Source organism: Chiloscyllium plagiosum, unplaced genomic scaffold (genome assembly GCF_037043375.1).
Source record: "Chiloscyllium plagiosum isolate Xiang-an unplaced genomic scaffold, Cpla_swu_hap1 HiC_scaffold_4, whole genome shotgun sequence".
In the NCBI taxonomy this organism is placed as follows: Eukaryota; Metazoa; Chordata; class Chondrichthyes; order Orectolobiformes; family Hemiscylliidae; genus Chiloscyllium; species Chiloscyllium plagiosum.
The window spans coordinates 29,100,294-29,117,307 of record NW_028270142.1 but is presented as its reverse complement, the minus strand read 5'-3'; the positions used below and the strand labels follow the sequence as shown (position 1 = coordinate 29,117,307).

The following is a 17,014-nucleotide window of genomic DNA, read 5'->3' as shown; positions in this document are numbered from 1 at the left end:
GTGCTTTTAAAATATTTTGCATTCATTGCCAATTCTTCTTCTGTTGATTGTGGTCACTACTAGCTGAAAAGCCCCAGAGCATTTGTTCTTAACTAAGATACAGTTGATTAATGGATATTGCAAACGTTGAATTTGCAACTGCTAAATAACCGCCAGTTATGCTATTATACAGTGTAAGTTTAAAGAATTAATATGAAAGGGTTGGCAGGCTTCAAGCTTTCAGTTGATGAAATACAGAGTCAGCCTTGTTAACATTTGAACTGAATTTGTTACCTTTAAAACACTATTTGTTTTGACTAAATAAAATCTAATGCTTGCCTGAAAACAGTCTATTTTCTCATCTTTCATTTAGCACAAACCTTCTGCATAGTGCCATGATTATAGATCAGACGCCACTTACCAGACGATGTTTAGCACAAGCTTTGGCTCAGCAATTCTTCGGCTGTTTCATTTCCAGAATGTCATGGTGAGTATATAAAATGATGAGAGTCAAGGGCATACACCATCATAAATTTACAAGACTGTAAGTTTTATGTAGACTACTCCAGCACAACAAAAACTTTACTAAGGTTTTTTGATAAAAATCATAGTGAACAAACTGTGAAATTAGTATCAAGATCAGCTTGATTGTGTTGATGACATACTTGCCTCAGAGACCAAATGTTATGGGTTCTAATCCCCCCCCACTGCTGCCGTCGCTGCCACCGCCACCACCACCACCACGTGCATCAGCGTACCAGCAAGGAAGTTCTGGAATTTAACGCCTTGTCTGCCTGTTCAAGTCAATGTAACAATGACATAGGACTTTTCAAAGAAGTTATGGGAATACTCTTGTTCTAGTGTTATGAGCCCTTTAGAAGCTGTTAACTTCTGAAAAGAGATATGAAATTTCCAGAGACTGATCTGCAGACGTTTATAATAAAATATCATGTTCTAAGACTTTTACTGTAACAAGCAAAATAAAATCAACACAAAATATTATTTAATGGATCACGAAGATGCTAATTAACAGAGGATGTTTTTATCCTTTAACACAGGTAAAAATGTATGCCATGTTTCAATAATATATCAAAATTTGGTCTTCTGTATTTTGTCTCAAGGCCCTTGTGGTTTCAATATGATCTCTTCTCCATGCCAACTAGGGTATTATGTAACTAATCAATGTAAAGGATGAGTCATGGATGTGCATTAAAATAATTGAATTTTGTGCAGTTTGGGATATTTTAGAATTGTGAAAGGCGCTTTATGGTTATAAGCTCCTTCTTAATTAAATATTAAGATTGAGATTTGAATTCACAATATTTGAAGGTAGTAATTCAAAACAATGCTCTAAATTCTACAATGTTTGAGATGGCTGCATTTAGTATGGTATAATGAGATCTCACTTGTGGTTCTGAGTGCACGGCCAATTTTAAAATAAAGACAGAAAATACTGGGCACTCAAGATTGGAAAGAGCCTGCAATGAGAGAGAGAACATCAGGTCCATGGCCTGAAGGATCTACAGCATTACTTTTGACAGATTATTGCGAATCCTTTCAGATTATTGTGAATCCTTTCAGATTATTTTGCATGTCACATTTGAGCAATCTTTCAAGTGTTCAAACTGGGTTTAAAAATTTGTGTGCACAATGATATCTGACATGTTGCCCTTTTTTCCTGTATAATTTGTTTTATATCTTTTCCCAATATTACTAACAAAAATTGACAACTCGACCATTTTCAGGCAACTGCCAGCAGTGCTATTTAGCTGGATGTGAGTGACTCGGTGATTTACCTGCTTTCATTCACTGTTGGAAAACCTTGTTTCTGCTTTGTGCCTTCCCATAACTCTCAGGAGCATGTTTGCATCCCTATTCTGTGGTGGTGTACATTATTCGAGTTTTAGTATGTAGAATGGCTGTCATCTCTGCATGTACTAAAGCTGTGCATTGACCTTTGTCCATGACTAGGCAAAATGATGATCTCACTGCTGCAGTAAAATTGTTTGATGGCAGCCCTGTTTGTATCATTTGGGTGCTTATCCAATTTAAAGATGTAACGTTATAAATAATTATTCTGAATCTATGAAATCATCCACAATTAACAAGCAAATATTTTACTTCAAGACTATATGTAGAAATAGTACTGGATGCATGCTGACTAGTATTTCCTTGAGGATAAAGATTATTGTTAACTTTAAAGAGGGATACTACCAAAACAGACTGTGCTTGGTCACTAGGCATGTTAAAGAAAACTTAGATGGATTATGTGTCCAGTCGATAATTGAAGAAATTAGAACTTTTAATGATTAATTTTGGTTGAATGTTTGTTTACCTGAAGGATGAGGGAAGAATTTTCTGATGAGCATGCACCTCAATACAGACGCTGTCAGGCAGGAAACATAACGCTTTGAAAATTGCAAAGGAAATTGAATACTGAATGAGTTAATTGAAATGAAACAAAGACTATTTGTGATAAAGAGTGTGTTTTGTGTTAAGGATAAAAGTGACATGGGGAAATAATTTACACATTGTACTTATGTAGCCACTTTCAGCTTGGAATAACTTGTTTTCACAGGAGTCCAACTAAAAGCAAGTATAAGAGCAAATGAGTTTTGTCTTTAAAGTTTTTTATTTTTTCATTGCTTATGCCACATGTACTATATCTATAACATACCTTGTAACATTATTAATTAATTGTTTCTCCTTATGTATGATGTAAGTGCTGCATGAGAAAGAGCTTCTACGTTGCTTTTGATACGTTTGTAAACCTGTCCATAGTGGTAATTTTCCCCTCGAATTCATCATGTCAAATATTCAGTTGAAAATTTTGATCTTTTATTTCTTTGCACCACATCTGGCGGTTGGGGAGGAATGCAGTATTTTTGAAAATTGGCGTAGTCTGTAAACTAATTCTAAATTTCTTTATCCTTTAGTGTACTATCTTTCCAACTTTGTTTCTGCAGGTCAGATGAATGGGTGTTGAAGGGGATCTCTGGATACATTTATGGCCTTTGGATGAAAAAAACATTTGGTGTTAATGAGTACAGACACTGGATTAAAGAGGTAGCATGAACCACACTGGTAATCCCATTTGAGAGTTAGCTTTACTGTAAAAATAGTGCCAGCTTTATTGCAAACGAAATGAATATTGATTTTGGAGGTGCTGGTGTTGGACTGGGGTGGACAAAGTTTAAAGTCTCAACACCATGCTATAGTCCAACAGGTATATTTGGAAGCACGAGCTTTCGAGGTGTTGTGATTTTTATCGAAGTGAATATTGACACTGATGAGTTCATGACCTCTAAGTCAGGTGACATTTGTGGCAGTACATAGAAGTTATTTTTAAAGCAAACCTGATCAGTTTGAAGTGTTTGTATGAATTATGGCAATCAATTAATGTCTAAATCTACAGCAAAGCTTCACAATACCATGAGTATTTTGTAACAAAATGCAACTTTTAAAGGATAGCCACATAATAAAAATCATGCCTGCAGAATTAATCTGTGTTTATGGGTTCCAGGCAGGCAAAATATCTAATTAATTCTGTTCTGGTCAGGTCTTCAGATGTAGCTATACACTGTCAATTATGCATGAAAACCAAAATTATTTAACTCATTAAGAACTAGTTTAAAAACATAGATGCATTTTTTTTATGTTTAAACATAAGCATTAAGAGTAGAGTAGATCATATGGTCTGTTGAGCCTGCATTGTCTTGTAGAAGATTATAGGTAACCTCTGACTCACTCTGGTTTGACCTATCTGCCTAAGCATTGATGCTTTCACTATCCAAAAATCTGTTTGATTTCAAATCTGTAAATTTTTTTTATGGGATGTGGCAAGTCCAGCATTTATTGTCCATCCCTAATTGCCTTGAAGAGATAGTGAACTATCTTCTTGAACTGCTGCATGTCAAGTGGTGTAGGTGAACCCACAATGCTGGCGCGAATTAATAAAGTGCAAACTGTAATGTTTAAAAATTAACACTGGCTTTCATGAAAATAATGTAGTAGATATGGCACTGAGCTTAAAATGGAGATGTCATGAGTTTAAATATCACCACAGTAAATTTTAAATTGAATTCAGTAAATATTGTAATTCTTGGACTAGCTTGTTTCCATGTCAATGGTCAGCATGGTGTTATTCTTTTCTCTCCATACCTATGTTAACTTACAAAAATTACTTTTCTAATTTTAATTTTTGACGCTGGTGCACAAATTCATTATGCATGATTAGAAAAAGTTCAAGAGAACATGGGTTGCGTATCTTAAAATTCCACTGCACAGTGGCAAAAATGTGTACCATTTACAAGATGCAGAATGTCAACTTACCAGGGTTTCTTTGATCGCGGCTTGTAAACCTGTGACCTCTACTGACTAAGGATAAGTAGGGTTCAGCAGGGTTAGTAGACAGGGCACATTGGGAGGAAATTTCAAAGCTTTGAACCCACCCATTTAAAAGCAGTAACAAATGTTTGACGACTAAAATCTGAGGTGCACAGGGGCCAGGTTCGGAGAATACAGAAAATTGTTTATAATGGTTGTAAAATTAATTTTGAGGGGATGAGGCCAGGATGAGGTTTGAAATGGATGAAAAATTTCAAAGCTGAGGACAGAACCAGTGAAGGATGACTTGGGTGATGGATGGATGACTTGGTTTTAAAGGCAGACAGAGTTTTGAATGAATCAAGGTTTTAAGAAGGTGGAAAATGAGATAACAGCCAAGAGATCATTGGTGTAATTACGTTTGGCAGTAATTTAGGAAAGAGCTGAACATTATTTAAATGGGGGAAAAAATTGCAGAAAATTACAGCACAGTGTGATTTGTGGACCCCAGTGCATAAATCACAAAAAGCTCGCATCCAAGTTCTGAGGTTAATAATGAAGTCAAATGGAATGCTGGCCTTTCATTCCAAGGAATGATATATAAAAATAGACAAATCTTACTAAAACTGAACAAGGCGTGAGTCAGGCTACATCTAGAATATGGTAATCAGTTTTGGTCCCTTTATCTGGGGAAGATACACTGGCATTGGAGGCATTCCAGAGAAGGTTCACTGGGCTGACACCAGGTATGGAAGAATTATCTTAGGAGAAGAGGTTGAGTAGGTTGGGCTTGTATACTTTGGAATTTAGAAGATGAAATGATATTGAAATAAACATCGTTGGAGGTTGTTCGTTCTTGTGGGAGAGTCTTGGACCCGAGGTCATAGCCTCAAAGTAAGAAGTCATTCATTTAAGATTAAGATGTGGTAGCATTCTTTTAAGGCTACTGAATCTGAAATTCTTTACTGCAGAAAGCTGTCAAGGCTAGGTCACTAAGTATATTAAAGGCTGAGATAGACCACTTTTTAATTTCTGAAGGGAATCCAAGGTATGGGTGTAAGTCACAAAAGTGGAGTTAATGGTGATCAGATCAGTCATGATCTCATTGAATGATAGAACAGTCTCAATGGGCTGAATCACCACCACCTGTTCCTATGTCTTATGAATAAGGGGCTAAGCAAACATAAATGTTTTAATTTTCATCAAAGGACAATATTTAAATGATCGACTAAATATGTTTGTAATTTATAGGAGCTGGACAAAATTGTGGAATATGAATTGAGAACTGGTGGAGTTTTGCTGCATCCCATATTTACAGGGGTGAAAGAGAAAGAAACGTGAGTGGTCTCCTATTTGTAATTGCCTGCTATGATAGTTCTTTATCGCTTTCGTTTTAAATCTATGTTCTCTCCTTGAAATGACTATATCAATTCAATTTGGTAGTGGTTTACAGTACCTGATTATTATCTGGACGATATAAAATTGACTTAAGTTCATAGATCCAAGAAAGCTGACTTGTCGTATGTAGATTTCTGCCAAGTGTTCGTAGTTGCTTCAGTCTGTTTTATCAGTTAACACTGATCACAATGATCAAAAGCACAGAGATATGTGCATTTGTTATTGATTTTAGTTTCACATTTTTGAAGCTTTATTTAAAAAAAATTAACTCACTGAGCTGTCAAGCTGTCTTAATCTTAACAACAATTAAGGGACACTATCATGAAGGGGATAGAAGGTTGAGATGGGTTAGCTGGGTGAGGGGAGGGGTAATGAGGTTGCTGGTTGTGTGCGGGGATGATATGGGTTTGCTGGTCACAGAGTTAATAGGGGGAGATGGGGTAGAGAAAGTCCCAGGGAAAATGACTGTTGAGGGTCTCTTCATTGCGGAGGGTAGGGATTGGAAGGAAGGAAAGGGGCAACTTGATGGGGTTTCTTCGAGTCTGAGGATTGAGGTCAGGCAGAGATGCACAGTGGGGCATGTGCAGTTAGCTATGTTCTAAGTTGCAGGAGGACAGGGGGCAGGTGGAGCACTGTAAGTCAAAGTAGTAGAGGTGTGGGCTAGTGCAAAGTGAGGGAGGAGGATCATGGGTAGGAGGTCAGTGAGGTGAGCAGGAGCAACCCTGCTTGAGACAAGTGGTTGGTGAAGAAGGGATGACATTGAAATTTGTTAGGGAGACTTGCGTGGGAGGCAGGTAGTTATGGGTTGCTGGCAAAGAGAATAGTGCTGTATTGCGGCTGGAAGAGGATGGTATGGTGTGCTGGAGAGGATGTTGCAGGAGGAATTGAGGAATAGAGTTCAGAAGAGGCATGTTTACTTCAGTGCAAAAGTTCCATTTGTAAAACTTCTACACGTGGAGCATTTCCTTAGAAATGTGAAGGCTATTAGAAGCTGTGAAATTACAAGCTCTCAATACTGACAGTGCAAGAAGAATCCAGAGATCGGAGCAGAGGTAAGGAACCGGAGAGAATCAGTTAACTCAGATCTTTAAGTTTGGTTTGAAGAGAATTTCTCTGACTGAGAATCTCAGTAGCAGATGGTGTTGGGAAGTGAGGTGAGACCTTTCCAATTGTATTCTGTATTTGGGCAGCTTTGTTTGTTTCATACTGTTCAGTTTTGTGTATAAAGAAAAGTTTGCAGCCCCATGTGACTATGCTTCAGTGACTGAACCACATCAATTAAAATGAGAAAATCATCTAGCAGGGCAGGTTTCATTCTACTTAACCAGTAATGCTGTAAGCAAGGATCATAATGGCCCAGTACAGTGAGATTGTTTGATTGCTAATTTTGGGGCCACATGACCAAAAGGTTGGAAACATTCTGATTCAACCTCTAATAGATGAGCGATAGAAGGAACAAGTAATTGGGGACAAAGCAAAGGCTTTGGTCTTCCAAATGTTCAATTGGAGGAAATTTCTGCTCAGGAAATACTAGATGTCATGACCTTTCAGTGGAGAAATCAAAAATAGCAGTGGGATGGGCTTCATCAGTGTATATGTGATTTCTGCAAACACCTTCAAAGGATGAAGTGGATGGCCAAGGGTAAACCTCTGGGTACTGCAAGAGTTCATGATATGAGAGATGGAAAATAAACCATTACAAGTGATAACAACCAAATGTTATGAAGGTGTAAGTATATACTGTACCTTTTGAGAGAGAGAGAAGAAGCTGTCAAGGACTTACAGAAGCACATAGTGTGCTGAAAGAATTAAAAATGTAACATCTGGTTGACACACAACTGGTGATGTGTTGCCAGGGAACAAAAACAAATTTAAATTCAGCCAATCAGTTTAAATTGTGTCCTAGTTATCAAATTTCAATCAAATTTGAATTTTACTGTTTGGGATGACATCAAACCAATGAAATTATCTGATGTTTTGGCATATAAAATCAGATATTTTTGAACAGTTAGGGGCAGAATAGCAACAAGCACCAACAAACAGACTACTTGTCAAATGGTTTTCTGAAAGGTACCTATCTATAAGAAATTTGTGCAGCAGAACACCAAAGTTGACCTAGAGGAATCTACAGAGAAAGTTCGACATCCAAAGACTATACCCGGGTTTGAAATTGATTTTTGCCGTAAATTTAAGAGGGAATTTATCAGACCGGTATTTTAGAGTTGGAGGTAAAAGATCGGTTTCAGAAAAAGGAGTTGTAAATAGCGGTTGGTTTACTGTTCTTTGTTAGACTTAAAGAATAAAATTGTTAATTTTTACTTTAAATAGTGACCTCTGGGATAGTTCTTTGCCTTTTGAAATTTAACATATTACGGTGCGAACTGAGCTTCTGTGTCGGGTTTAAATTAGCAGAAGGGTTTACATCGTGTTGTAATGGAAAGAACATTGGATGCTGGAAATCATAAACAAGAACAGAAATTGTTGTGAAAGCTCAGCAGGTCAAGCAGCATCTGGAGAGAAATCAGTTGCTCTTTCTGGTTCAGTGACCCTTCCTCCGATTCAACAGCCAGAAAAATGTCAGTTTATATGCAGAAGATAGTGTGGGGGAAGAGGCTAAGGAGTAAACTGGAGTTGGAATCTTCTATATATAAACTGACGTTTTCCTAGCTGCCATCCCTTCTGAGGAAGGGCCGCTAGACCCAAAATGTTAACTCCGATTTCGCTGCACAAATGCTGCCAGATCTGCTGAGCTTTTCAGCAATTTCTGTTTTTTGTTTCATTATGACAGAATGGCTCCTCTGACTCCTAATTTCAATTAGATGCGTAAGAATGGAACGACGAGTAAAAAGCAACCCTATCCACCAACCTGACAAAATAGAAAAGCTTTGGCATTGAGGATGTAGTCAACCATGCAAGTGACTGCAAACATATCTTGAAGGAAAAAGAGAATTTTCCTGTGTCACACAGTAACTACTAAAATTTGTGTTCTTTATTGATTTAGACCTGAGCTGTTTTTCTTGTAATTTCTCCCAACTATCTTTGTTTTCCCCTCTCTATCTCTCTTCCTTTACTTAGTGATTTAGCTCACACATGAATTGTTGCTTGAATGACTGTGCATTTCTGTTCTTCACTTGGTCTTTCCTTGCTTGAGCGTGCTCATTTTGGTTTTTTTATTCATCATTTCTGGTTTGTGCACTTAATTTGTTCTTTTTCAAACTTACTATAACACATAGGTTTATTAGTAAACTAATGACTTAATTATCTTGCCTTCAGACACAGATGACATAATTATTGTTGAGCATAGTATTATGTCTAATTATTTTTATATTTTCTTGCGTTTACATATGAATGCAACATTTGTTTTTTAAATTTCAACATTTTATTCAGTTTGCTGCTAATTTTGCATCTCCAGTTTGGAGGTAATTGCTCATGTTTATGTTCAATTCCGCATACATTGGCCAGTCATTCAAGTGACAGTTCATATGTGAGCTAAATGGGGAGGAAGAATCAATTTACTTCTCATCTGTGCCTACATTTAGGCATTTTCCAATTGGGTCATTTTCATTGTATTCAGGAATGAGGGCTCTTTATATTTCAACCCAAGACTCCTAAGGCTATTGTGCTTCTAACCACTTTACTGCCTGAGATTTCACTACATGAGCAAAGTCTAGAAATTGAATTTGGATTTTTTTTTCCTTTATACCAAATCAGATACTTACAATATTTACATATTTAGATTAATTTTGTATTAAAGACAGTGTTAAATATAGTGTATAGGTGAGTTTGAAATGGAATATGCAAAGAATACTTGGTTCTCCTAATTTATATGGAATTCATGCTGTTGCTTGAAACAGTGACAGTGCTTTTACATCCTTTTTTTTTTCAAATCCTTACAGACCTGCTCCACACTTGCACTTTTCCATTCGTCATCCTCACACATTGTCCTGGAAGTATTACAAGATGTTTCAATGTAAAGCCCATCTGGTAATGCGACTCATTGAAAACAGGATCAGCATGGAGTTCATGCTTCAGGTTAGCAGTAAATGTATCCCTTGAAAGTTGTTTCCTTACATTTGAACTAGTTCACCCTGAGTTTTGACTTCAGTTTTTGTACTTAGTTGTTTAATTGGGAACATGGAAATTTGGCCCACGGCAGGATGTGAATCACCTTGTTTTGTTTGTGCTGGGTGAAAATTATTTTTCTGACGGTGTTTTCCAGCTCCTGGTCCATAATTGGTTATGGTGCGTCAAATACTTTTCCAAGTACTTTTTTCAATATGAAAAGATTTTCTACCTGTATCATCCTTTCAGATGGTGAATTCTAGAACCCTATCAGCAACTAGATAAAAATGTTTCTCAACTGTGCTTAATTCTTTGACCAATGAGTGGAAATTTGTGGGTCCCTGATTATGGAAGTCGGTGGTTCTTATCCACTTTATGCCCTTCATAATTTATCACCTAAATAAATCTCTCCTCTGTCTCCTCTGTTTGAAAGAAAATTGCCACAACCAATCCAATTTATCTTCATAATTAAAATTCTCCATTTTATAGTGAAGCCTCACTGCTGTGTTATATTTTTTCATACTACAAATGAAGGAAAGTTTTCACTTAATCACTTTTTCTACTTAATCTTAAACCGTATATGGATATTCATTGTTGAAAACAACAAATGCTAGAGATCACAGTGGGTCAGACGGCATCCATGGAAAGAGAGCAAGCTAACGTTTCGAGTCGAGATGACTCTTCAGAGCTGAAGTGGAGGGGGAAGGATTTATGCTGACCCATTGTGATCTCCAGCATTTGTTGTTTTCAGTACAGATTCCAGCATCTGCAATAATTTTCTCCTACGTTATTGATATTCATTTCTAGGGTGCCTCTATTTGTCTACTCTTCTCAGTATCCCACCACTTATTATGTATTCCTTGTCTTTCTCTCCCTCCCAAATACTTAACTCCACACTTCTCTGGATTGAATTCCATTTGCTGTTTTTCTGCTGACCTAGTCAGTCCATCTGCAGTCTATCACACTCTTCTTTGCTGTCAATGAAATAGCCAATTTTTGTGTTATCTGCAAATGTCATAATATTCCAAAGCTGTAGTCTAAATCTTCGATATAAATCACAAAAAACAAAGGACCTCATACAAAGCTCTGTGGACCCCGACTGGAAATGGCCAGAAATTCAGCTGTAAACAATTGCCTTTTGCTTCCTGCTAATGCACTAATTTTGCATGCAACTTGCCATTTTTCTTTGGATTCCATGAGTTTTCTTCTTAAACAGCCAAGAGGGTCTTATTAAAAATCTTGCTAAAATTGATGCAGACATGTCCAATGTGCTGCCCTTTTTGACTGTCCTTGTTAGCTCGAAAGAAAACAACTGAGTTAGTCAAACATGCGTTCAGTCATCATGGCTATTCTATACTCAAATCCTCTTTACCCATAATTGATTTTTGTCCTTTTACAGCTTTTGCTTAAAAAAAAGTCCCTCTTGCAAATTTGACTTGACCCAGCAATTTCAACATTTTGATGGAGAGTGTTCTGGATATTCTTTATTTAGGGAAAGTAGTTCCGCATTAAATTCCTAATTACCAAACTCTAAGGTTATAATAAATTTGTTCTGGGTTCCCACCAAAGGGAAATGTTTCATGTATCTACCCTAATTAATTCTTTAATCATTTTAAATACCTTTAGATGATGCCCTCAAATCTCATAAATTCAAGGGGATGCAAGGCAAGGTTTTAGTACCTGTCTGATAAATATACCTGCACTGTAGCTCTTCCAAGGCTTGTAATTGTGTGAATGGAAAATGAAGTTCTTCAGTTCCTCCATAGATTCTAGTCCCCAGTATTAAGAAGAGATTCTGATTTGTTCTTTCTCAGATCCACTTCCCCATCTGAACTGTAATTGTTAACTGGCATGGGGTGAAGCCATACAAAATAGCAGCAATCTTCTCCTCCAAGCCCCTGCAAGCAAATATGCCTGCAAAATGTTTCTTCATTTAGCAGACCAAAGATAGCAAACATGAATTCTTGGATTGTACTGATTTTTATTTACCAAGTAATCACAATCTTTAAATTATATTTTGATGTTTACAAATGCAAAAGGAAAACTTCAATTTTTAGGACGTTTCACAACCTCAGGACTTCTGAAAGGGCTTTGGTTTGAAATATTTTTGAATTGTACTATTTGAAATGTCAGCAACATGGCAATAAATCTTTACACAGCATATCTAATAATTAGCAGTGTGGTAATGATCAAATCACGTGTTTTTGTGATGTTGATTTGATGGATTGATGTTGAATCAATTGTTAGGGATAACTCCTTGGCTGTGTTTTTTGTCATCCATGGATAGCAGGGCCTTGTTTTAAGGTCTCCTCTAAAAGAAAGCACCTCCATCTCCATTCTAACTGATTAAAGACTTAAAAGCCATCTAAGTTGGTTCAATAGAATCACATGAGGTGAATGACCTTTTGATCTGTGTCTGATGTATTCTGTCTCACGAGCTACCTGAAGAAGGAGAGGGGCTCTGAAAGCCTGAGGTTTCAGATAAACCTGTTGGTTATAATCTAGTGTGATTTTTGACTTTGTCCTCCCCAGTCCAACACTGCCACCTGCATATCACTAAAAGTTAACACCTAAATCTCCACTTTTTAGTGGAACATTAGAAGAGCATGTTAAGCATTTATCTGCTGATACTACTTTAATTTGGAGTCAGTTTCTTTTTAGGGTAATAGTAGAAGCGTATTGAGGTAATGGTAGACTTTCAAGAACTAAAACTTGAAGTTTCTAAGTTTATAAATGTTGTATGTGCCAAGTAATATAATGCTGTCCAACAACCTTTGTTCACTGCTTTAGGTCTTCAACAAACTTTTGAGTTTAGCCAGTACTGCCTCATCACAGAAGTTTCAATCGCACATGTGGAGCCAGATGCTACTTTCGACAACTGGATTTTTAAAATCAATTTCGAATGTGTCTGGAAAAGATATTCAACCTTTAATAAAACAGTGGGTGTATCCTTTTGAGATTTTGTGTTACTTCTGCAAAATTTGAAACTATTATCAAATTTTGGATGTAGGTTTGCTCGCTGAGCTGGAAGGCTCGTTTACAGACTTTTTGACACCATACTAGGTCACATAATCAGTGAGCCTCTGGGTGAAGCACTGGCAGCATGGCCCGGTTTTTATTTGTGTTTAGGCTTCCTTGGGTTAGTGATGTCATTTCCTGTGACAATATCATTTCGTGTTCTTTCTCTCGGGGGTGGTAAATGGGATCCAAGTCAATGTGCTTGTTGATAGAGTTCAGATTGGAATGACATGCTTCTACAAATTCACGTGCGTGTCTCTGTTTGGTTTGTCCTAGGATGGATGTGTTGTCCAGTTGAAGTGGTGTCCTTCCTCATCTGTACGTAAGGACACTAGTGAGAGTGGGTCATGTCTTTTTGTGGCTCGTTGATGTTCATATATTTTAGTGGCTAGTTTTCTGCCTGTTTGTCCTATGTAGTGTTTGTTTCAGGTCTTGTAAGATATTACATTAGTTTTGTTTGTTGTTTGTATAGGGTCTTTCAAGTTCATTAGCTGCTGTTTAGTGTGTTGGTGGGTTTGTGGGCTACCATGATGCCAAGAGATTTGAATAGTCTGACAGACATTTCCGAGATGCCTTTATAGGGGAGAGTGGCTAGGGTTTTTGTCTGCTTGTTGGGGTTTGTTGCTGAGAAATCTGCGGACTGTGTTCATTGAATACCCATTCTTTTTGAATACACTGTATAGACAATTTACCTCTGCTCTGTGTAGTTCCTCTGTGCTGCAGTATGTGGTGGCTTGTTGAAATGTTTTAGTGCAGCTTCGTTCGTGGGTGTAGGGATGATTGCTTCTGTAGTTCAGTATTTGGTCAGTATATGTTGTTTTCCTGTAGACTAACAAACACACGACTTGGATCCCATTGTCCTCTCCCTGAGAAAAAACAAGAAATGATGTCACCACAGGAAATGACATCACCAACCCAAGGAAACCTAAACACATGAATAGAAAGTGGGCCATGCCACCAGTGCTTCATCCGGAGGCTCACTGATGATATTACCTGGTATGGTGACAAAACGTCTGCAAATGAACCTTCTAGCTCAGTGAGAAAACCTGCATCCAGAAGGTCAACCTGAGCTGCAAATCTTCAAACTTGATAATCAAATTTTGTTCTGCTCATCATGATAGTCCTTTAATGTTGCTGTTTTAGCATAAAAATCATCTCATTTGTTCCAGATATTTCTACAAACTACAAACCCACAGCTCTCCGCACATGTTTATTGAATTTTTGAGTTGTTAAACCCATGTCATCAGTTCAGAAGTACTGTAGGTATTGCACAAACTTGTGTAGATTTCCTTTTACTAAATTGTCATATTTAATTGAAATTGTTTAATTCATGAAAAGAGCCTTAATTATATGCACTAGTGATCAGAGTGGTGTCGTGAAGTTTTTTGGCAGCTTTGCATTTAACAGAAAACGAAACATCTTGGAATTGGAACTGAAGCAAGATTGTACTTCTTTGGGAACTCAGAAATATGTGGTAAGGATCATTGAAACTCAGTTTTATGAATGCAGTCCTGATCTTTCAATTTATGTGGAGACCAGCTTAGGTTGCAGAGTATTCACTTTTTCAGTTAAAACTATCAGAGTTATAGACTTCTGGATCAAGTATATGTGTGAAATTTGATGGATGAATTGTAAGTAAACCAATCATTGCACATCTGGCGAGGTCTCTTGCAAAACTATTATTGGTTCATTTTCACAAATGAGGTAAATGTTCAAACAATTCCTTCCTTTAACCTAATTAGGTCACTTTTTCACATTTTGAAGTGTTATTAAATCAGCTATCTTCTGGAAGTGTTTAATCGTTCATTCTTAAACAAAATAGACTTTGGCAGGACAAATTAATTCTTCATTTTGCAGGGACCACTGAAAGTGACAGTCCAGGAATTAGATGGATCATTTAACCACACACTACAAATTGAAGAAAACAGCCTCAAGCATGATATTCCCTGCCATTCCAAGAGCAGACGGTAGGTGTTTGTACCTTGGGAAATAAAATATTTGAGCTAAAATAGAGGTTAAATTTTCTTTTGTTTTCATATGGAGCAAAGAGTTTAGTAGGATTTGGTCCCTTTGTTAGCAGTTGCATGTTTGAATGGAAAGTGCGTTATGAAAGGTCTTTCATGACTGTAAGAATATCCATAATTAGAAAGAGTAAGGCAGATTTTTACTCCAGTACAGAGTATCATAAAATCAGTTAGTGGTGTTATTTCTGATTTAATCCAAAAACTAATTATTTTTAAAGAAAATGTTGAATCAGGCTAATTCATTTCCAGATTTTCTCCAGTCAGTATAGAATGTCTGGAAAATTATGTACTGATGGTTAGTGGTCGAGGTAAGCAGGTGATAAAGGAGCAAGGGAGGATAAAAGGGCTTGTGGGTTGGAAAATTGATTTGAATGGGAATGAAGGAGAAGTGGATCGTGGACAAATGAGGATGAGACTGAGGTTGGCATGGGAGCAATTTTGGGAGTCCTGGGGGAGGTATTGAATGGAAGATGGAACTACCTGGTAGGGATGAAATTGAGATAATATGAGAGCGATGAAAGAAATGAGAGGTGTTTGGCCTGAGAAGAATAATGTGGGAAAAATGGAATGGCATCTAACATAGACTTAAAGAAGTACTGTTGCAGTACAGATACTAATTTCACTGTAAATGTTTACAAGTCTACTTAGAAATTTTAGGACTATTTGTAAAATATTTTTATTCTAATACTCCATTGTCATAAGGCTGTTACAAATACAATAGAGATGTGAAATTGTATAACTATTGACCTCAGGATGTTTAATAGTCAGAGGTCTGAAGATTATATTCCTGTATGTATCTTTTTACCATTCCATTACTCTACAGCCTCATTGGATTCAAGTATATTCTTTTGCTTCCTTTTGACAAACAAAATTGGTCATCTTACATCTTATTGGTCATTTTAAAAATGCATGGCAATTGTTTTTGAAGTTTATGAAACTAAGATTAAAAATTTTGAAGATTTTGTTCAAGTTGCCACCTTGGTGAGGTCAGTGTCCAAGTTTTATTTTGATTAACTTTTGTTTGGATCAACTTTTTATCAGTTCATTTAGAAATGGTGTTTAGTTTCAAAATTTTATATTTTGCTGGCAAGCGAACACATAGGTATTTGCATTTTCTGTAAGTGTTGCGCAATGAGAGCAATTCAGTCTTTCTCGCCTGCTGATCTGTTCCTCAGTCCATTTACCCACATGACCCAACTGATCTTAGTGATTTATCCATTCGAAAGGTTGAATTGATCAGGAATCCAGATCATTTAGGGGCAGTTACAGTTTCAATTCTAATCCTAACCCAAAATAAACCCTGTGCGTAGCCAAACACCCAGTAGAACAGTGTCCTAGTACTATTTGTTCTTATTGTAATAGTGCAAACAATCTAAAATGTTATTTGAATTATTTTACATGGTGAATATAAGATATTGCAAACTTCAGTTATTTTACATAAGTTAATTACCATTGAGAGATCCATATATCTGCAACTGCAATTCTGATAGATTTTGGCAATTAAAAATAATTGGATTTTGATGTCTGGGAGTTGTTTCAAAGGTAGATTTTTAAAAACAAAAAAATAAGATGGCTTATTCATGTTGATCTGTTGGTAATTTTACTTGAAAGACATTATTCTTCCATTAGGAATAAGAAAAAGAAGATTCCATTATTGAATGGAGAAGAAGTGGATATGGATCTTTCTGCTATGGAGTAAGTCATTTTCACTTCTCTAAAGTAATTTTTATCCAGTGAAATTACTAACTTTAGGCATCTTCTGTTATTCAGAAAAATCATACTTATACCTGATAAATTATATTAAAGGAATCTATTCAATTTGCTTTTTGTAGTGCTGATTCCCCATTACTGTGGATAAGAATAGATCCAGACATGTCAGTTTTGAGAAAAGTGGAATTTGAGCAGGCTGATTTCATGTGGCAGTACCAGCTCCGCTTTGAGAGGGATGTGGTTGCACAGGAGGAATCAATTCATGCTTTAGAAAAGTTTCCTACTCCAGCATCCCGGCTAGCACTAACAGATATCCTGGAGCAAGAGCAGTGCTTTTACAAAGTCAGAATGCATGCTTGCTTCCGCCTGGCAAAGGTGAGCTACAAAGAAATTCTGTAACTGATTAAGCGGTATGACTTATTGAAAGGATGGGAAAGAGGCTTGTGTGTTGGAGGTTCCTAGGAAACTGACTATATTTCAAAAGAATTACTTTGTCT

The 17,014-nt window shown here is 36.8% G+C and overlaps 1 protein-coding gene across 6 annotated transcripts in view; it reads left to right on the top strand.

The window, feature by feature from the left end:
* The window catches only part of taf2 (TAF2 RNA polymerase II, TATA box binding protein (TBP)-associated factor), a 105,294-nt gene that overhangs the window by 31,157 nt on the left and 57,123 nt on the right, over window positions 1–17,014 (top strand). For all 6 annotated transcript variants that reach the window (XR_015756919.1, XM_087986052.1, XM_087986054.1 and 3 more), the window contains exons 8-16: window positions 353–466; window positions 2,946–3,045; window positions 5,557–5,642; window positions 9,600–9,735; window positions 12,556–12,710; window positions 14,143–14,257; window positions 14,641–14,750; window positions 16,437–16,502; window positions 16,640–16,892. Coding sequence is in view for 5 of the 6 variants with exons in the window: in XM_087986052.1 (XP_087842178.1) it covers window positions 353–466; window positions 2,946–3,045; window positions 5,557–5,642; window positions 9,600–9,735; window positions 12,556–12,710; window positions 14,143–14,257; window positions 14,641–14,750; window positions 16,437–16,502; window positions 16,640–16,892 (1,135 nt within the window). In the remaining variant the exon portion in view is untranslated. The remainder of the gene's footprint in view (window positions 1–352; window positions 467–2,945; window positions 3,046–5,556; window positions 5,643–9,599; window positions 9,736–12,555; window positions 12,711–14,142; window positions 14,258–14,640; window positions 14,751–16,436; window positions 16,503–16,639; window positions 16,893–17,014) is intronic.